The sequence below is a fragment of the Carassius gibelio genome, chromosome A15, assembly GCF_023724105.1.
Source record: "Carassius gibelio isolate Cgi1373 ecotype wild population from Czech Republic chromosome A15, carGib1.2-hapl.c, whole genome shotgun sequence".
Lineage (NCBI taxonomy): Eukaryota > Metazoa > Chordata > Actinopteri > Cypriniformes > Cyprinidae > Carassius > Carassius gibelio.
This window is the reverse complement of record NC_068385.1, coordinates 1,617,502-1,640,444: the sequence shown is the minus strand read 5'-3', so window position 1 is coordinate 1,640,444 and position 22,943 is coordinate 1,617,502. Positions and strand designations below refer to the sequence as shown.

The 22,943-nt window shown below is 39.4% G+C and overlaps 1 protein-coding gene across 7 annotated transcripts in view; it reads left to right on the top strand.

Annotated features, from left to right (window-relative positions):
• The window catches only part of LOC128028917 (RNA-binding protein Musashi homolog 2-like), a 234,461-nt gene that overhangs the window by 109,547 nt on the left and 101,971 nt on the right, over positions 1–22,943 (top strand). For all 7 annotated transcript variants that reach the window (XM_052616251.1, XM_052616250.1, XM_052616252.1 and 4 more), the window contains exon 7: positions 20,464–20,512. In XM_052616251.1, coding sequence (XP_052472211.1) covers positions 20,464–20,512 — 49 coding nt within the window. The remainder of the gene's footprint in view (positions 1–20,463; positions 20,513–22,943) is intronic.

Here is a 22,943-nt window from a genome sequence, read left to right as displayed (position 1 = left end):
TAATCAAGGTTTTTCGTATATTTTTTTATTGCTACGTGGCAAACAAGTTACCAGTAGGTTCAGTAGATTGTCAGAAAACAAACAAGACCCAGCATTCATGATATGCACGCTCTTAAGGCTGTGCAATTGGGCAATTAGTTGAATTAGTTGAAAGGGGTGCGTTCAAAAAAATAGCAGTGTGGCATTCAATCACTGAGGTCATCAATTTTGTGAAGAAACAGGTGTGAATCAGGTGGCCCCTATTTAAGGATGAAGCCAACACTTGTTGAACATGCATTTGAAAGCTGAGGAAAATGGGTCGTTCAAGACATTGTTCAGAAGAACAGCGTACTTTGATTAAAAAGTTGATTAGAGAGGGGAAAACCTATAAAGAGGTGCAAAAAATGATAGGCTGTTCAGCTAAAATGATCTCCAATGCCTTAAAATGGAGAGCAAAACCAGAGAGACGTGGAAGAAAACGGAAGACAACCATCAAAATGGATAGAAGAATAACCAGAATGGCAAAGGCTCAGCCAATGATCACCTCCAGGATGATCAAAGACAGTCTGGAGTTACCTGTAAGTACTGTGACAGTTAGAAGACGTCTGTGTGAAGCTAATCTATTTTCAAGAATCCCCCGCAAAGTCCCTCTGTTAAAAAAAGGCATGTGCAGAAGAGGTTACAATTTGCCAAAGAACACATCAACTGGCCTAAAGAGAAATGGAGGAACATTTTGTGGACTGATGAGAGTAAAATTGTTCTTTTTGGGTCCAAGGGCCACAGGCAGTTTGTGAGACGACCCCCAAACTCTGAATTCAAGCCACAGTACACAGTGAAGACAGTGAAGCATGGAGGTGCAAGCATCATGATATGGGCATGTTTCTCCTACTATGGTGTTGGGCCTATTTATCGCATACCAGGGATCATGGATCAGTTTGCATATGTTAAAATACTTGAAGAGGTCATGTTGCCCTATGCTGAAGAGGACATGCCCTTGAAATGGTTGTTTCAACAAGACAATGACCCAAAACACACTAGTAAACGGGCAAAGTCTTGGTTCCAAACCAACAAAATTAATGTTATGGAGTGACCTTAATCCAATTGAGAACTTGTGGGGTGATATCAAAAATGCTGTTTCTGAAGCAAAACCAAGAAATGTGAATGAATTGTGGAATGTTGTTAAAGAATCATGGAGTGGAATAACAGCTGAGAGGTGCCACAAGTTGGTTGACTCCATGCCACACAGATGTCAAGCAGTTTTAAAAAACTGTGGTCATGCAACTAAATATTAGTTTAGTGATTCACAGGATTGCTAAATCCCAGAAAAAAAAAATGTTTGTACAAAATAGTTTTGAGTTTGCACAGTGAAAGGTAGACACTGCTATTTTTTTGAACACACCCCTTTCAACTAATTGCCCAATTGCACAGCCTTAAGAGCGTGCATATCATGAATGCTGGGTCTTGTTTGTTTTCTGACAATCTACTGAACCTACTGGTAACTTGTTTGCCACGTAGCAATAAAAAATATACTAAAAACCTTGATTATTCTGGTTAGTCACATTGTACTGCTATTATTTTGAACAATACTGTATATATATTGTTACAGAACTATTTATATATATATATAAATATTTATGTATTTTGAAGATGTTTTTGTTATTATTTATTAATGATATAATATGATATAATATAATATTATTTATTAATGATATAAAAAGGCTATATATATTTCCCTCCAGCCTCTGTCCTTGATTTGTCATTAATACAGTGATTTAATTTGACTGTTAGTTCAGACGCTTTTGTACGTGCGCAGCAATCAATGCAAATGGGCCACAACCATTTTAGCAGTTTGCACTCATCTCGTTAATAGGCTTGTTAATTACTGTTGCAAATACCTTGCAGGGAAAACTTTTGAAAATTCAAGGCTGTCTATTGGCACAGGGCCGTTTCGTGCAGGCTCCGTAATAGGCAGATATTGAAAGGAAAATTGATGATTCAAAAACTTGCAGGCACTTCAATTGGAAGCTCCCAATTAAAATAAAATTTTATGCAACACTGGCCCGATGAGAAAGACATGAAAGCTGAGCTCCTTGTACTGTACGTCAGGGTTAATTTCAGACTGAGAGCCGTACAGAAATGCTCTATAATAGCTCAATATACTTTGTTTATCTGCTTGGGATATTGTTTTGACTGTTGAATGAGACAAACTCATCAATTTAAAAGCCTCCCTGGCCACTCATTGGCTTCAAATCACTCAGAAATATTACAGCCCTATAATGAATTTGCCATGATTTGAATCGATAAAAAAGAGCTTGATTTCAGCCTTTTAACAAGCAGGAAGGTTTTGCAAGGCCTCATTGTCAAGTTTGTGTAGTTTGAGGAAGTCCTGTTTGATGAATTGTTCCTGTCACAGATGATTAATTTGGGATTATGAAGCACATTTACTGCAATAAAGCTCAGAAAATCTGATGACGGAAAACAAAAGAAGGGCTTGACGGATAACAGGGCTACAGTCATGAAAATACTAGCATTTAAGCATGAGATTCGCCCATGTGCTGTGTGATGCACTCTCTGACACTTGCTTCATCCTGATAACCCCATCAGCTGTTGTTTCTTGCTTGTCCTTTATCAAAGTTGTTTGAGTGCATGGGAGTAGATTTGTGCTCGAAAGATGGAGGACTTGAAAGAAAATGCAGGTGTGTGTTTGGAGCACCCCTCAGTGGACCACTCTCATCCTCCTACACACACCCTCCACTAACACATCAAGCCTGCGTTTGTGTTACAGAGAGAGAGAGAGACACCCATGTAGATATTGTGCTGCAAGATGCAGCCAGCTCATTGTTTCGCTTTCACCGTAAATTATGTCATAACTGTGTGATCGTTAATGAGTTTGAGTTTTGCTTTCCCTTCTTGTCTCCTCCCCCCCTGACTCTTCTTTTTCTTCAAATGTCAGAAAGAGGCAGGGCTGCCAGTCCATTTGTTAACAGTTTCATATGTTTTTCCCTACGAGGCAATTTTCTGCAATGATATTCTCATCCTGACAATGAGAGGAAAAGGAAGAGGAAAGCGCTATTATTGCCTCGCTCCGTTGACTCGATCACGGCCCTGCTGAACAGCTCGCCATCTTGTCATTACTGTCTCTTTATTTATTTTTGACTCAATTACATTCTCACAGTGTTGTCCCACTTATATCGGTGGCGAAAAACACACACACTTATTGCTTGATTGAATTAAATATGATATTACTAAAGCACAACCTGCAATATTTAGCAAGGAGGGATGCACATGTTTCTCTTAAGATTTTTTTTTTTTTGCCAGAGGAAGCCAGAATGCTCGCTTGCATTAATTAAATCAATTAAATAGGCCCTCCCTATCAGGTCGCCTTTGGTCAACCATTATTTTTCCCACAATAATGGAAACGTATGTGGAGACGAAGGGAGCTTGGCACTAGTTTGGGGTGAGGGGGATGTCGGGTGGTCTAAAGCATGTGCGAAAATATATTAAATCACCTCTTGTCATTTTTGCCTGGATAATTCTAATGTTGTTATGGTAATTTGGAGCTAGGAGGCAGCAGGTCACTTTCCAAACAGAGAGCATGTGCAGTTAGACTGGATCCTTGCGAGGGGCTGATAAGACGTCGTGTGCAGCCGTCAGCCTCATGATGAATCACCCGCTTATCTGAGCAGACCCAAAGAGCCGGCTACCACCACACGAGACTGACAGAGAGAGGGAGGAAGAGAGAGAGAGATATTTGTCATTATCAGCAAATAAGGGATAAAATGCTTGCACACAATAACAGCCATGTTTCCTATGCAAACCTGCTTGAATACCTGAATGGTGGCGCTATCAGCGCATGACGACTCCGGGAGCTTCGGAAACATTTTTATCATCTCTGTTCAATTTTCTCCCCATTGTGCGAACGTATTCAATATGTTTTGTTCTGGAAGACACAAGAGGCCCGTTATGGGAAAACTGATTTTGTTTAGGTGACTCAATCAGGAATGGTTTATAGAGGAGACCGGGGTTAGTTATCACAAAGACTAGTTGTATCTTAGGGGTTACTTCAAGGAAATGTAAGTCAAAGAGGTCCACCTGACATAGTTTGGGATCCCTCCCCAGGCAATAACAGTGGAAATATTCCAAAATAGTGGAAGTGGAAGCTTTTTGTAACCAAGGCTATACAGATGATCAAAACAAACTTTCCTGAGAAATATTCACCGGGGTAAAAAAAAACAAAAACTCTCTTTCTCTACCCTCAGAGAAAGTTTTGTATCAGCATGCTAGTGTATCACTGAGGGATTTTATTAATACGTAAATACAGGATCTCTGTGTGTTCTTGCTTATTAGAACACGCTCACCCACTGTGTGTGAGGTAGGAGGGGATTAAATGCGCACACACACATGCTGTTTGTCAGCTGCACGTGGACTTCCTGCTAAATGGATGCTTACTGCCTCTGGGCAGCTTCCCCCATCTCACTCCACTTTCTCTCTCCTCTGTGTGTGTGTGTGTGCGCGCGCACTGAACCAGTACTGAATAGCCTGTTATAACTGCTGATGAGGTGCCATAATCCTGAAAACAGGATCCTTTATTTTTTACACACATATTGTTGATCAACTTCTTCACTTTTCAGGTATCTTACATGGTGTGGAAAGGTTGCCAGGGTACCAGTGGTGGAGAAGCTACTTTAAAATTGTAGCTCACCAAATTACAAGCTATTCGTGATTTAAAACAACGTCAAGCTGTTCTTTTGAAAAAGTAGTTAGGGACACTAGAAACTAATAACAAAAAGCAAAACTACATTGAAGGCTTTTAAGGTGGCACTGTTTTTATTTATATAGCTAATCTTTAACAATACTTATAATTTCATTTCATTATTAAATGTGACCTTTAGTAAATCTTAAAATGTTACCTTTTTTTACTGTACAATGTACAATGTGATGCTTGCATTTACTTGCAGCAATTAAAACGATAGCTTTTAGCTTGTTTGTAATTAAAGTAGATAAAATACTAAATAATTTTAAAATGAACCATTTCTTTCTTTCTTTCTTTCTTTCTTTCCTACCTTCTTTCCTTCCTTCCTTCCTTCCTTCCTTTCTTTCATTCATTCATTCACCATCTGGTTTTCCCTGAAGTACCATTTAAATTCTCTTGAGAATTCATTTAGAAACATGAGTTCTCATGTAATCTCACAGCTTTTCGTTGAAGTTTGTAAATGAATCACTGTCTAAAATCACACCGCATGGTTTCCTAGCTCTAATTAGAAAGCCTGTACACCTTTCTTTTATTTAGCACATCGCTAGCTCTCTGTCTACAAGCTGTAGTCCTTCCATTTGTTCATTAGTGTAAGATTTTTATGTATTAGGAAAATGGAAGAAATGTAAATGGCATCGTAATAGATATTCATGAACTTCAGGAATCCATGCATATGCATGAACTAACGAATGCATAATTCAATTCTAAGTTACTAAGACTGATTCAGCCTGATTCCTGAAAGTAATAAGAGTAGGAGAGAAAGATTGAAGGAGAGACAATAGAAGGAGGGAAGCACTACACTAAAATGTGCTCAAAACAACATATAAGTTTGGAGACGTAATTGTTTAAGTATTGAAATAGGTTTGGGCTTGTTCTTGTCTTGGAGTCATGCACAACAATTCCTTCTAACCTTATGTTTTTATGTAACTTCCTTCAGAGTCCTTTTTTGGTGTGAACAGAGCAGTATGGCTGAGGAATCTCATTCTGATGCGTTCATTCATTATTAGTCATTTCTGCCTCTGCGCGCTGCCTGAAAAGAAGCTCTTTTGCCTGCTCAGTCCATTTCAGAAATATAATGGAAAACCCACCAGAACAGCTGAGGTACACATTTGTCCTCCCACCACACTCTCTCTCTCTCCTTCTCGGTTCTCTCACTATTTCATTCTCTTTCTTTCAGGCTTGAGGCAGGTATTTGCTTTGACCCACATCTCTTTTTTTTTTCTCATCCTGAGTCAATACAAATTCAAACAATTAGAATGATTGGCACTTTCCCAATGCACCTAAAGACATTTGTTTCCTTTTCAAAGTCAGCAGAGATTTTAGTTAACTGGAAATGGTTAACTAAATTGAAATGGCTCTTAAAAGGCCTCCTCTGAATAAAATGTTTTCTTTTACCTGGTGGCCCCCAAAGAGTCTCAGAGCAGGTAGAATGAGGGTCTGCTGTGTGATCCATTAAATTTTAAAGGAATATTCCTTGTTATTTTCAACCTAATGTCAATGTTCCACATTTGTTGACATGCTGGCGATTACCACAATAATTCTAAAGACTGTGCTGGTTGCTTTTTTCCATTCCCGTTACAATACTGAATACTTTGCAAATGCAAATATTGAAACATTTACAAAAGCACCTTTAAAAAGTATGAAAAAATGATCCACATGGTTTATGTACTATATTTAAGTCCTATTCTCTAATAATCTTGAAACCTGCCCAAGCTGTACTTGTTGCATTCATTAAAAATGTAGCAATGTCTAATTTGTGAATGAATCTTTTGAGTCAGATCCTTTCAATGATTAGGTTAATCCAGTTCACAAAAGCAGTGATCCAGAAATATTATTTGAGTATTATGGCTTAGAATTCAGAGGACTTGGAATATATTCATACTTTTATTTTGTATCCTTTTTGAAAGCTTCAGTGCATTGCATTAAAAATTACATCCTTCAGAATTTCAGTTTTTCTGTTCAACTAAAGAAAAGAACTCGTAGTGCGGAGTAAATAATAACAGAATTTTCAATTTGGGGGGCTGGTGAACTATTTCTTCAAATGCATTTTTTACATTTTTCCTTTAAGAAAGGATGCTAGTCAAAGTGTGAATGTCTTCTCAGTGTCTTCTCAATTCTTGGACCTGTATGAATGGAGAGATGTGAATTCTTGGCAAACGCAGCTCAGGAGACTGTAAAACCCGCTGAGATTTGTCAGTTTGCACCGTGCCGCTGCCCACAGTGTAAGAAGTGAAAGAAAGAAAATGGCAGAGAGCTGCAAGACTCCTTTCAATCTATCACACTGACAGGGATTTACACTGAATGGAGAGCTATGCACCAAATATTAACAGGTTCACATGAGCTTGGCATTATCTGCACTAACATTCACTCTAGTATTCACTGTATGGCTGTGACCTTCTCATTATCTTGGGTTTCCCTCACCCGTCCTTTTCACGTCTCATTCTCAGAGGCCATTTGGCATCCGATAATAATTTTAATTGAATAGCCACTCTGAATAATTCACCTGAAGGCTTGATATCACATACAGTGGAACATTCCCTGAATCTGTTCAAATGCTATTTTGTTATACAGTTCCATTCGGTGGAGCTCTGAGTTTCAGCCTTTGATTGTGCACTCTCAGAGCTGTTTTTCTCATGAGGCCTTTCTGCTGTGCTCCAGGGGCCCTCAGAAGAACGAGTGGCCCGTTTTAGGCTTTTTGAACTTCTCGTCGAGCCTGGCTGTTCTCCTACCCACCTCCACAGCACTGTGTTACACATGCATGTTCATGAGAGCCAACAAAGAAGCAGACTTGAAACCTCATAGATGCATCATTCTACTTCAAGACATAATGTTTTCAGTGTTTGGTGGATAATACAGAGCTTGAAGGATTCTGAGAGGATGACTGCTGTCTGCTGACACTAAACCTGGAATTGTTTTTTTGGGGGGTGGGAATAGGCCAACCAATACACCATTTCAGCAGCCATTACTCCAGTCTTCAGTGTCACATGATCTTTTAGAAATCATAATATGATGACATATTTTTTATTTATTTATTACTGAAACCATGATGAAAAAAAAAAAAAAAAAAAGCATTTATTTTAAATACAATTGTTTGGAACAATGTAAAAGTCTTTACTCTCACTTTTGAGAAATGCTTTTTTAAAAATAAAAGTTAATTTCTTTATTTTTTTTATTTCAGTAGATGTTGTATCATCTTATATTCTTTAATTTCAGTCAATTTTACTCTGATTAAAATGGCATCTAATTTTCATCATATCTACGTTAATGTTGTTGAAATTACATTTTAAGACTACTACAAAAATCAGATCCAGGATTTATTTTTCCTCTATGTAAATTGTTGCAATTAAAATAACTGCAATTACAACCCACTGACTTGTGTGGAATCAAACTAAATGATCTCCTTCATGCTAGTATATTTTCCTTCAAAGGCTTAGAAATAGCTAATTTTAAGATTTCCAGAGAAAAACTTTAGCAGCATACAGTCTGGTGAAATCGATATCAAGGGAGGGAGTAAGAAATCAAGGGTGCCTGGACAGACAGATGATATCAAGAGCAAATAGTGTTTTTCCAGTTTGAGAGACTGAAAGCCAGGATGGGAGGAAAGTAAAAGTGGCTCATCTTTCTCCTGTCAAAAAGTCGGGAGGATTCTCCCACCACTGCCTTTGTTTTTTAATTCACTGCCAGCTCTGTGTCAAATAACATGGCTTTCATCTCGAGTGGCTCCCATACCCTCCCGTTTACACCCTCCACTTTACAATTCTACCTTTGTGTTCACGCTTCAAATAAACCCCCTCTGTTCTGCTTTCCAACACTAAGAAATCTACATCACTCAAGTATATTAACTGATGACTATTACTGTCACACAGAACTGCTCCCTGGGCTCTAGTAAAGACTCCTTTGACAAAAAACCCAGTCATGTTAATCCAAGCATTAATAAATGGAGAGATGTAAAACTGTATTCAAATCGTGCTCCGGTGTTTCATCCTCAAATAAAAGGAATGGGATGGGGCGGGTGGTGTCGTGATCATAGATCTGCGAAAGGAAGAGTATCACAGAGGATCACATTTTTAGATCCGCCATTGTTCTGCTCTTCCCCTTACGTGCGGTGAATGTCGTCATATTGAATCTGCAGTTAAAGAGGCTTTAACTGCTGAGCTAAATAAAGAGCTACAGGGGGTAAGGCTCTGGCGGGAACTGTAATGAAATGAATGCTGGGATATAACCCTTAATGCTATCTATCAGGCACGTACATCGGCTCCTAATATAACAAGGAGTGCATCCAGCCCTCCAGCCTTTGCATAAGATTGATATTTTGTTTATTGAAATATAGGAGTTTCTCTGGTCTTTTTGCACCCTTCCCTTTGCTTTCCTGCTAATGTTCATAGGATTCACCAATCATTTGTTCGTCCCTGACAGAATTCATATTCACTTGAATTTCGAAAAGTTAAGGTCTTCCTTTCTTTTTTTCCTTTCTTTCTTTGGCCCCTCCAACTAACGGGGAGGGTGATGTTACTGCATTTTTTCATCACAGTGAAAATTACACTGCTTCTCTCTGAGAACGAGCTGAATTTTCGCACTCCCAGTCCACTACTTCTGCAGTGCGGCCATCGATCCGAATGGATAGGCGCAAGGAAGCAGGGGAGGGCTGGTGGTGGGTGTGGGGGAGAGGAAGTGAGTAAGCGTTTGAGAGATAGCAAGAGGGAGAGAGTGAGGGAGAAAGGTTAAGCTTGTGCCTCGGCCGCTGGCCCAGAGGTTTGGTGGGGCTTTGCCACGCTGAGGTGCCCGGCTTGGTTCCACTCCCATTTCATTTTGGAACGAAAAAACCTTTGTCCTGCTGTCATTTCCCTCGCGCACGCTCCGTGACCTGCCACTCACACCTTCCTTAATGAAAGCTGACATGTCTGGATTTGCTCTAAAATTTCTGGATTTGAACGGAAGGCGTGCCAGTGTTTCTGAAACCCTATTTACATACTAATTAACTGGCTTAATTACTGAATTTTTAAATGATTAATATCATTATAATACTTAAGTACACCAAAAACACCAGATGGAGAACATACTGTGGCAGTTAGATTGAACAGAATGGTAAATAAACAGAAACAACAGTAGTCGTTTAAAGAAAACTGTGATATAGCCTAGTCTTTTTAACCTGTTCCCAGCTGGTAATATAGAGATATTGAATCATTTTTTTGAGGTAACAATTTTTTTGATAAATTGTCCTGGGTCGAATAAGTGTTAGGGATTTATTTGTTCTTGAATTGATTTATTTACTTATTGAGAGAAAAAGAGTTGCTGTGTATTAATGTTGCTCGATTGCTTCTATTGTCCTCATTTGTAAGTCGCTTTGAATAAAAGCGTCTGCTAAATGTAAATGTAAATTGCTATATCATTTTAGTGCCTACTGTAGTGTATTGTTTTTCAAAATTGACTTCTTTTGTGTAGTTTTTTGTTCTATGGGATTTGGTTGGGATTTAGTTTGCTGGTGGAACTTCTCCTTTTCTCTCAAAACTATGCATGTGAAATAATGTACTATTGCACTGTATATTGATTCTCAATATTTCTTTTGGAGTTGAATTGAGATTGCCAGTTTAAATTTTATGAAACGGACCTGAATGAATTAATCAACTTGGAAACTTTTGAAAAACGTCAAAAATATATATTTATATTTCGTCATATTTACACAATTTTATGGACTAGGGTGGAAGAGCCCTTTATTTACCAGAATGGTTTACCTGTGTTTTATTTTGATTTTTAGTAAACTGCACTTCCTATTTTTTAGTTTAACTGTCTATGGATTATGGCAAATTCCATTCAAATTCATGAACCAGTTCTTCAATTCATAATGTTCAGTCAATACGGTTACATGAAGTATATACCACAGTATTTTAAATGATAATTTTTTTCTGTCACCTGTAGATAAAAAAAATAGTGTTTTCAAACCACTATTTTGGCTTGAAAACACAAGTCACATCTCCAATTGTTGGTGCTACTAGAGAGACATAACTTGCACCTCGCTTCCTCCCACACACAATGCATCCTGATGGAAGGGCCATTTGCCATGCTAAAGCAGGGAAGAGGGCGGATCAGCTTGGCATGTTAAAGCGCCATAAATAAAATGCCATTGTGACCTGTTGGTCCGGAACAGCTTGCAAATAGAAATTGAGGGTGGGATTCATCAGCAGGCCCTCTGGTCAACACCACACTGTCATGACAGAATGGATAAATCTTAGTTGGCCCCCTTGTGCCGTTCCAGTGTCATGCCTCAAGCTGAGTGGACTAATGACTGTCTGTAACATCAGCTGCTGCTCCCTTCTCCAGGCCAGGTTCTCCTAATGCCACCCCGTCTCTGACCAGGGGCTTTCTGGCTCCACGCTTACTCTCATTCTGTCTGGATCCAGGCCGTAGTGGCAATCTGTGGCTCACTTATATCAGAGAATCTCTTGTGATGCAGGAACAGGAAGCATAAATTTATGGTCCATTGTGTTTTTTCAGCTTTTTGGTTTATTACAACACTTAAGCGCTCTCTGTGCAGATGTGTTAAGAGGTAGTTGATATGAAGTAGAAGCTTTGTTTCCCTGAGCACTCGTACAGCAGCCAGCAATCTGTGCCAAGCCCCCTGTTGTCACCTTCTCAAGTGCTCCACACATTGACAGTATTTTTGCATTTCCATGCCTGCAGGAAATAAATGATATTGGAACAAGCAAATTACTGTTCAAACTATTTTTATTTACTCTGAAGCATATTTAATCCATAAATAAAGCAGTGGATCACTTAAAGAAAGGTCTCTTACTTTAAAGCATCTTGAGAAGAAGGTTTTCTCTAGTATCTGGGAGCTAAAAGCTGATACTTGTTCCAAAGAGTTCTTGGGCCGTTATCACCAATGTTTTCTCGCAGCCCCTGAAGTTGATAATAAAAAGAAGGTCTGCTTCAGTTTTTTCTGGGCTATAGAAAGGGCAAAGGGGTCATGTTTCCAGATCAGATTGCGTCACCTGCAGTGCCTCACCAGAAGAGACAGTGAGTCATGTTCAGTGCCTGGGAGCCAAGCTGCCCTGTTGACAACTCGCAATGCCACTGAATCAACTGGTGCCCCGTGAAACCGTCTCGACGTCATCTGCTGTTAAAATATCCTATTCAGAGGTTCTTGCTGAGAGAGACTGACTAGAATCATTACCATCAAATTTGGTGATAGAAATACAAGGGTTTTATGACATAACGAACATAAAGACAGTATCATTTTTTAATACTACTACTGATGTCTCTATGAAGTAGACCCCCCCCCCCATATTTAACCATTGATTATAGCCATTCAGTGTTACTGTATTATTGAGTGCTATACATTTTAACATTAATTAGACTTTAAAAAATAACAACTTCTAATTTAAGTGAACTTAAAACAATCTTCACATAAACCCTTCACATAAATATAATTAATGTCATATTCAGTTACCCGTGCCCTTCAGCAAGTAGGAAATATACAGAAATTGATTAAAGTTATCAAACGCTAAATTCTAAATTAAATCTAGCTGAATCTTTAAAGTTACAAAAGTTATTGATTTCCTCTGATTAACAGACATCACAGCAGCTGGGTTAATAGGTTATTTTGACTGCGGCATGCCGCAGATCTGACACACATCGTATTTTCTCACAACTCTTTACTTTTTCCGACCCACTTTAGGTCTTAAAGTCTCTACAAATGAGCTCTAGGGCAGTTCTGAAAACCACTGCATTTCAAAGATTTAATGTGACCCTTATATAACAAATACTTGCCTGCATGCATAGTTTTAAGACCGCTTCAATCAACATTTTTTTTTGGTAAACTTAACTGTAAATAAACGTAACTTAACTGATGACATATTATGTAGCATGTTTGTAGGTTCATTTGCACTTTAATATGAAATAATATACATCTATCTCCATACAAGCATTTATTTTATTCAGTAATTTTGTTAAATGTTGTTAAATGCTCATTATAGAGTTCAAAACACTAATTTACCTGAATTTGTAGGTCAAGATATTATAAATATTTTACATTTTTACAGTAATAAAAAGCTTTCTATAATCCCAATTTAATATGCAGCGTCAGCTATAAGTAAGCCATTTTCAGATTGATTCTTCTCAATCACATTATAGCATCCTGATTAGTCAAATGGTGTGAGTTTGGGTAGGACTATTTGACCAATGACAGACAGGGGAATGTCCTCGCAGTTTGAAACCAATAGGTTGTTCTTTTTTTTTTTTTTTGTGCAGTTCTGTTTGATCATACAGAGGTTACATAGCTTGCCTTTAGAGTAAATGAGTGAGCCATTTATTGATTTGCAATATCAGATGTGTTGTGGATTTGGCAAGAATCATGTTCTACTTAGAAAGCATCACGATGTTCCTCAAGGTCACAACATATCGCTAGACACAAATCGGTCAGCTTTTGCTTTCACGCAGTAATTAGTGTCTAGTAAATGAGTCGTGATTGTTTCTGGTTTTCGCTGACAGACACTGCTAGATGCCAGGATTTACACAGGATTTCAGTCCAAAGCTCTGTACGCAATGTTCATACGCAATGGCTCTGATAATTAAACCTTTTAAGGGCATAATGAGCTTATCGGGTGGGCTTTCTGCAGAAAGTGATCCTCTGCACCTAATCTCATCTGTTCCTCATCTTTAGACTGTCAGTTAAGAGTGTGGATTTACATACATTTACATCACGCCTCGTCAGCGTGACAACGGCAGAGTGATGATGAGTCGATAATGGCATGGAGTAATCTGCCGTTATAAGTGATGTCCGGGCTGTGGATTTTGGGGAGGATTTCTGGATTTTAGCGTCCTGAGCTGCAGGTGTTGGATTTTTCATCTCTTTGAGTTGGTCCTTTTCCTTTTATGTAGATGTCCATTGTGCCGAGAGTCACTGAAAACAGATTTGCCGCATGAGCAGCGAGTGACGGCCCCGCTGGAACTGAAATCACTGCTTATCCACCCTGCAAAAACTGTGCAGTGATCCCCCACCTCATAAAGGGCCTGTTGCTTGTCAAATATATATGTTCCCTTTGCACACCAGCGTTTTGTCACGGGTGGACCTGAAATGAGTTATCAGAGCTGCAAGTGTAGACATTTGACTTCAGAAGGAACTAAATATCAGGTTTAGACCTGTGCGCAACGCTTTTGATATATCAGAGCAGCTATTCTCATCAATTATGGATTGGTGAACCTTAACCACAAATGCCCATTCCTTGGAAAAATGGGAACAGTGTCTCCTAAGAGGGGCAGCGTTCACAGCGATTTCATTCTTAAATGGCGTGACTGGATGGCTACATTTTTGCACAATCTAAGTGGTGATGTCAAGCAAGGACAGATAGTTGTCATTTTTAGCGGTTTTAATCTTCATTTTCAGAGAAAAAAATGTGAAATATGATCTGACTGCAGAATGAGTGTCTCCTTTTGCCATTGAACACCAGAAGAGCCTTATTTTTTAAACCATCCTTTCTTTTTATTGTGTTGTTTTGATCCGGTCTACATTAATTGCATTGTTTTCCATCAACACGAGTATAGCTCAGAGCTGCGCATTTAATCACCAGTGCTTAAAGCGAATGAAGAATGCGCTCAAGACACAGCCACAAGCGATCACTCTCCACTCAGTTACTCGCCAGATCAGTGCGAAATTCTGAACGAAAAGAAAGTGACTCTTCCAAATTAGAACCGTCGAAACTCGATCCATCGTCCTTGAGCAGAAAAGAGAGTCCTGCTTCTATCACATTGATTTTTCCAGGTAAAGAAAAGCACAAGAACAAATGATGGGGGAAAAAAACAAAACAGAGAAGCCGTGAGCTGGAGGGTGTCTTTGGTAGATGAGGGACTAGATTCTGCAGCCGATGCTGACAGTCACTTCCAATTCCGTTATGCAAATAAACGTCTCTCCTTCCACCCAGCCGTGGTGCTAAATGAGACCTGCCTTTTGAATATCCATTTCCTCGTCTGCCACTGTTTATTTTTTGATCGCCGAGGTTGTTTGCTCGATCACATTGACGTAAACACACGTGCCCGTGTATGATGAGGTGCTGGGATGTAACTAACCGTGCCATTGATTCACCTGTATGTCCTGCATCTGCACTGACATGTTTACTTGGACTGTTGTGTCTGGTTTTATGCTTTTGGCACCATATTTTTTCAATATAGCAGGTTGTTTGTGTTTGTCGCTGAATCTCAAGATGTTAAATGGCATAGTTGTTGGAAACACTGTTTGTTAGGACAGAATGTCTCTTGTGAGCTTCTACAAAGTCAGTAGCTGAATATATGTAAATATACATACATTTACAGTATATGTGTGTGTATATTCATATGTATACGTGTGTGTACAATTTGTATAAGTTATGTGTGTTAAATTTATATCTAATTTACGTTATATTTATGACTGTAACTTGATATTTTTAAACTGATATTTTATATATATATATATATATATATATATATATATATATATATATATATATATATATATATATATATATATTTTTTTTTTATATTTTAAAATTAAAATTATAATTGTTAGAAGCCCCACTGGAAACTCTGTGTGAAGCTGTTGTCAGTTTGTTTTGCCCATCCTCTCTGCTTTCTTTAAGTGCTTTGAGTAAAAAAAAAACCCAGTGATGCTTTTGTCCACTGATAAATAATTTAGATAAATTAGATAATATTTAATTAAATAATTCAGTACGTCTGATTAAACATTTTTGCAGCATGTGTTTTGGAGATTTCTGTCATGGTGTGACAGGCATGCACACGTTTGTTTGACACGAGGAGAGAGGTGGAGTCTGTTTTTCTTTCCTTACTGTCTGAGATTTAGCAGACGGTGATATGGCAGGTGGTAGATTCCACTCCCTGGCGGCTGAGTGAATTTAACCAAGTGTTGGATTGCCTTCTCTCCATCCCTCGCCTGCATGTAAACACTATCTCCCCTTGTCTGACTGCTTCCTCCAGTTTGTATTCCCCCCTGTCCTCCTGCTGATACCTTCCACAGTTAATAAAAAAATGGCCCCACAGACTTTCCAATTATATTTTTGACTTAAATGAAAACATGTTGTCAAGCAGCTTTGCACAGCTGCCATACAGAATCACCGCGATCGTGACGGCACCAGGTTTACAGGAGTGAGATTCATCTTCAGGAAAGTTTGATAGATGCACTTTTTTTGGCTTTTACATTTTTTGGAAAGCATTTTTTATGTTTTTATGTTTATTTTTTATTTATTTTTTACCTTATTTCTTTTTTTAATCTTTGGATTTTTTTTATTTGGCTTATTATTTTATTTATTATTACTTATAATTATGCATAGAAGCATTTTTTTGAAAAATGCTTTCCAAAGTTTTGTTGACCTTTTATTTGCTTTTGTATTGGGCTTTAAATTGGATTTTTTACAAAAAAATAAATAAATGTATTTAATTATTTATATCATTATTTTAGAAAATTGATTCCCCCTCCCAACATGGTTTTTGACCCTCCAAAACAGCTCTTTACCCAACCAATGGCAAATAGGGTGAGTGTATGTGAATACATATACTTTTGTTTTATTTAGTTTTGCCCCTGGTTAACTCCACTGCATGCTGTGTTCTCTGGCAATATGAGGTTACAGCGCCCGTGTGCTTTTCTTCATAACAGTCCCACTATAAAAGCCTATAAAGGCCTGTGTCTCATAGGACCGAATGTACGGCCCCTGTTAATAAGAAGGATAAATCTCAAGGTGAGCTACAGTTGGCTTTCACAAACTACATTTAAACGCAGTTTTATCGACACTCAGACAGGACCTGGCCCTTCCATGCCTGTCATAAAACAGGCATTACCGTGGCATTTACTGATTGTGCTGGGTGCACAGCGCGTATTAGCCATTGACCAAGCTACGGATGGCCAGTAAAAAGGCCACTTGTTCAGTCATTTATCAGTAATGGTGTTTAATGGCAAAATAGTGCTACCACCTAGGGTGTGCCACTGGGGCTTTTAATGGCACAGTTCCTCTGGGTCTGGGGAGAATTTGAGCAATTTGCCATCCTGCACTGTGGGCTGTCGTGTCCTTCCAGACGCCGCGGTCGGCTAATTAATTCCCCTCCACATCAGAGCGCTTTAAGGCCACTTGTTTCGCATCGATCGGTCGCACAACAATCCCGGGGTCCCGGCATCCCGCAGCCCCTCAGAGTCCCGGGCACAGCCGCAAAAGCTAACAAGTAAAGGTCAGGGCTATTTCGAATGTGGCACTGTCGCATATGCAAGTGCCATTACCATCGCAGACTTTCTGGAACCTTCCACCGCCCTTTTGAGAGAACTTAAAACACACCTTTCTACCCCATGCTGGGTTACTAGATAGGAAGAACTCTTGAAGAGCTTTCTGTTCTTTTCCATGAATCTAGTCGCCCTTTTTACCTCGTCTCTCTCAGTGAATATAAAAGCGGGACTGTTATCTGTGGGGTCTACCTGGCCCCCTTATGTACTGAAGAGACAGCTATTATCCTTCAGGCTTTTCTTACACCGAAGGAGGAGAGAGTAGACCTAAGATTAGGCACAGGCCGAGTGTGGGACCTCGCTCACCTTTGTGCTGTGTATGTGTGTGTGCCCTCAAGAGCTTTTTATCCCACAATCTGATGGCCACTGGAAGGTTGAATCTATCCTTGAATACTCTTCCCCCTATTGAAAGGCTGAATGGGTCAGGGTGGTCTGAAGGAAGTAAAGCAGGACTGGAAGTGTGAAGTTGTGCATTAGTTCATTGAGAATAACTGAAGAGCTTCTGAGATTATACAAACTGAAGTATAATTTATTAAAGAAGATATTTTTTTTATATTAAATTGTATTTAATATAAATATTTTTTCTTTTCATCAATTTTATTAAACTTTTCACATCTCAGTTTATTTACTATAAATAATTATATTTATTATATTATTTAAAAAAATGTAAGCAAGTATCATGATAATTTATTATATCAACTTAGCATTTTTTCAGTACTTTTGTGTTGTTTTATGTATTTAGAATTTTTAATTTCAATTTTCAGTTTTCACACACACACACACACACACACACACACACACACACACACACACACACACACACACACACACACACACATATATATATATGCAAATATGCAAATTAAAAGCTTCCTCACTAATTGTCTCAGACTTTATAATCAAAGACAGGTGGCATAGGTTCTCACTGTAGGAGGAATATGGAGTGAGGGTGAGAAAGAGAGAGACTTCATGCTGGTTATGAGGAGAGACAGTTACATATGAGCCTGAGTCGAGGGCTGTCTCCTCCCATCATGCTTTAGTGCAGCTGTAGCCAAGAGTCTCTCCTCTTTCTGGACAGAAGTAGATGCTCCAGCTGCAGGCCTATAAACTACCGTCCACCAGCATTGACAACATAATTATAGAGCAGACATACATCACTGTGATTGTGAAAGGCAAACGTGATGGTTTATATTGCTGCATTATAATATTACACCGTTTATAGAATCTTCTGCTAATGCTAGTAGTTTCTCAGAAAAAATCCATTTGCATTCACATCAACATTTTCATTAGGTGCGATGATGTTCTAACTGCATACTGCAAGATAGAAACTCAGTATTACCAAAAAAACAACAACAACAAAAAAAACACTAATTTAGTCCCCAAAGACTTTTTGTAAGAATAAACAGCATGTTTCACGTGCCACATACTGTATTTAAGAGGATATGAGGGATGACGATTCTTTTGTGTTCCCAAGTTGTTCAGTTTAACGTTTTATCATCTTTTAAAAAATGCTTAATCTTAATGGAAATAATGGCCGTCTAAATTGATTATGATTCTGCTGATTAAAAAAATATAATAATTCAAAGCATTGTATGTCATTGATATATCTATATATAACAAATATTGCCAAAAGCATGGAAAAAAACAGATTTGTGTAACCTTAGGCAGCCAGTTATTATTTATTTATTCATTATTTAAAGGGGAGCTATTATGCCCTTTTTCAAAAGATGTAAAATTAATCTCTGATGTCCCCAGTGTGTGTATGTGAGTTAACTCACAATACTTTACAGATATTTTTTTTACGGCTTATTAAAATTGGCACTTTTATGGTATGAGATTTAGGGCAGAGCTTCAAGAGCTCAAGCTCGGGCAATACCGGTGCTAGCCTTTGCAAATACACACTCCACTATTAGTACAAGCCTGTTATCCTTATAGAGAATGCACTCAGTCTAAAAGTCAGTCATCTGATTTTACTGTGCATAAAAAAAATGCACTTTATGAATTACACCAACAGGAGCACGGCACAATAAAAAAATAACTCATGGTGCCATCGCATATCTATTGCAAACTTTTTAAGACCCACTTGTGATTATGAACTCGACTAATTCCAGTGGTCGACTTCACATTGCTTTCATATGCAATTTTAACTCCTACTTTACAGACACTGCTTTTTACTTATGGGGATTAAAAAAAAAAGGAGTGGGTGGATTTTTATCATTATAGGGTGGCTATGTACACACTGCCAAAACACATTTATGTCCAAGCAACATGTGAAAGTGAATTTTGCATAATAGTTCCACTTTAATTAACTTTTGTTTACTGTAGAAAAAGCTGAATCCTACAGAAGAAATGTACTTTCTGAAAACACTCCTGTTTCTGGTGGTCATTTATGAAACGTGTTCCTCTGAACATAGAGGGCTGTTTTAAAGGAACATAAATATGGACTGAGTGATAACAGAGGATAACAGATTTCCCTCAGCCTCTATGAGAGCACCAGTCGTTGTGATCTTTATTGGAAGGCGATGAGGAACTCAAAAGCTCGCAGCTCTATCGTTCTCTATGGGGCTGAGTGACTGATGGCTCCTTTTATGCAGGGTGTTTTTCCAACCGCCTGTACTTTAAGGCTAATCTCAGGGACCACAGGAAGGAGCAGGGAAGTGTATGTGGCATAATGGTTAGAGAGTTTGACTCATAACCCTAAGGTTGTGGGTTCGAGTCTCGGGCTGGCAATACCACGACTGAGGTGGCCTTGAGCAAGGCACCGAACCCCCAATTGCTCCCCAGGCGCTACAGCATAAATGGCTGCCCACTGCTCTGGGTGTGTGTTCACGGTGTGTGTGTGCACTTTGGATGGGTTAAATGCAGAGCACTAATTCTGAGTATGGGTTACCACACTTGGCTGTATGTCACGTCACCTATGTATGTACATCCACATGTGTACACCAGCATGGCATGCACTTTTTGTGCATTTATTAGAGTATGAGCATGTCTGTAATGTGAAAGGTGCAGAAAGAAGCATGTTTAGACATACTGTGGTGTGTATAAAACAATGTGTTGGTGTGTGAGAGGACTATGGCTGGATGCATTCTGAAGTGTGTCCTTGCAGACAGGGTTTTCCTCAAGGATGAGCAGGCCTCTGTCAGGGTCAGACAGAATGGTACCCTTGGGCCCGTGGATGGATATCATTCTTCACAGAACATGGCCATGAGCAGCTTTCAGATCTGTACGTGTTAGTGAATGCTTTTAGGCTTCAGTAGTTATATATTGAAGTAGAAGTGCACAGGATGTTACAATATGAGAAGAGAAAACTACTATTGTGGAATACCTCAAATACCAGATATTTCAGGATTCTTGATACCCGTTTTGACAACAAAAGCAAATCCTTTATTAACCTGCCGAAAAAAAAGAAACCGCTTAAACCAGACAAAACCGTTTTGCTGGTCTTCCATTACTAATTTTTCTCTTTGTTCTCTTACAGGTAGAAGATGCTATGCTTATGTTTGATAAAACTACAAACAGACATAGAGGTAAGAGCCCATTTGTTTTGTGTGTGTATCTGTTTTTGCCTTTGCATGTGTGTGTAATGTTGTTAGGAATGTCCATCAGTTACACTGTGCTATTAGTTGTGTATGTCACAGTTGCACTCTGAAAACAGTAGTGTGTGAGTTTTCTGTAGCAGTAGAGGAGCTCTTGTGCCGTGTGTTACATTATAGCATTATATCTTCAAGGACGTTTCATTTGAGCCCTGAAGGTCAAGGCTAATATGGTCCAATAAAAGAAAAGCGATTTTCACTGTAGCCAATCCATCGACTCTATTTGATTAGTCCGACATTTACCATTGGCTGCGCAGGGTGGAATGTTTCTCGGTCATGTTCACTCACTCCTGCAGGCTTGTGAGAAATGTACAATATCTTCAGACTTATGATATTCTGAATTTGAGGTTATTGCTCACCTGACTGATGTTTCTGTGACTATTTTTGAGACTTTTTCTTTCCTGGGAAAGAATGAGCCTTGGTACAAGGATTTGGGGTGATATTTTGTTCCTTGTAGTTGTGATTGAGTGATCAAGTAATGTGTTTGATGGAGTAAACGAGAGGAGAAAGGAGTTTAAGAGGAAACAGGGGGATGTAAAATACAGAGATCGAATGGGAAATAATGCAAAAAGAAGAGAAATGGAAATTAGAAATGAGGAGTGGGGAGGAGCAATGACTTGAAGAGGAGAAATTGTTGAGGGTGGAAGAGAAATGAGGGAGGAGAAGAGATGAAGAGTACTAGAAGGTACGGGAAATGAGTGAAAGTGAAAGTCATGACATTTGCCAAGTATGGTAACCCATACTCAGAATTCTGCCTTTAACCCATCCAAGTGCATTCACACAGCTGTGAGAAGGGAACACACATACCGTGAACACACACCAAGAGCAGGGGGCAGCTATTTTTTCCAGCACACTGGGAGCAATTGAGGGTTCAGTGCCTTGTTCAAATCCAAATCTCTAACCATTAGGCCACTGGTGCCCCTACAAGAAATGAGAAGAGAAATAAAGGGAAGAAAGGAGGGGACGCGAGAGGAAATACAGGAAGAAGGAATGAGAAATGAGGTGTGGGAAAAGAAGTGAGGGGAGGAGGATCAAATAAAGGGAGAAGAGATGAATAGCATAAAGGAGAGAAAAGGGGAGGAGAGAAGAAAAATTGAGAGAGGAAATGAGGTGGAAAAAAGATGAGGAGAGGAGAAATGGGTGGAGGGAATGAGAGAAGAGGAGAGAGGGGAAGAAACTAAGGGAACTAGAGAATAAAAATGAGAAGAGGCGTAAAGAAAGATGAGAGGAGGTCTTTTGGTCAGAGTGGGCCGTTGACTTTATCCAGCTGTGATCCCCATCTCTCTGTGTGGTTTTAGCAGCGAGGTCTCTCATGAGGACATTAGAAAGGTGAGTGCAGCTTTAACAGACAGCCTGAGAGAGAGAGAGCAGAGCGGACGAGAAGAGAATGAGACCGCAGACGCACAGAGAAACAAGCTGAGAAATATGCTACCGTGTTCACAGGTATAGCATCCTCTGTAGTGGCCTGAAAGCCACCGGAGAGATTCTTAGCCTTGAGAGGCCTTTGTGTGGGCTGAATGAAGAGGCTGAGGAGCAGCGCTGTGTCTTTTATGCTGCATAAGTGGCTTTCAGAGCTCACAGGTGGGCAGGTTGTGGAAATGAAGTGGACGGTATTAAACTTTCAACCTGAGATTTGCTTTTGAATCTATATCGGTCATATTTTAAAGGTGAGCGTGCGTGCATGTCTGTGTTAGGAAGGTGTGTGGATATGCATTGCCTTCCGCTTTTTCTCTTTCTCTCTCTCATTCACACGCCCCCCCCCCCCACCCCCCACCAAGGACTTCCTGTCCTCCTTGGCGTTGTGACGCTCTAGTCTGTGACATCGTCAGAACAGCCTGAAAAGTCACAGTGATCTTTCTTCCTTTTTGCACGATTAGCAGCTAAGCTTTTTTTAATCTACTTCACAACCTCGAGTCAAAAACAGTTTGCAGGTGATCGCAAATCGTCCGTGTCGCCCAAACCGAGCTTTTCTAAATGTCAAGTTGGCCTATGATCCAAAAAAGACAAGCATTTTCTTTTGTAAATGGAGATCAGAGTATGTAACAAATACACTTGCTGAACTTTGATCCACACTTTCTTCTGTTCCTCTATTTTGCCTGTCCCTGATGCCCCTGCCTGGGCACTCATTCTCTCTCTTATAAATACTCCCATAGGGCATAGTGTCTGTATCTATGGGAACGAAGGAAGCGGAGAGGGTTCGGAGGAGCCAGTGCTCCCTGGAGAGCCCAAACTGTGTTTGAGAGAACAGGCAGGTCAGAGTGAAGGTTGAGAGCATCTGTTTAGCACTAGCTTTGGCCCCTAGTGGGAAAGAAATGCTATTATTCTCAAACCATTGTGGATGTAGCAAAGAGCAGCGAGGTCGGAA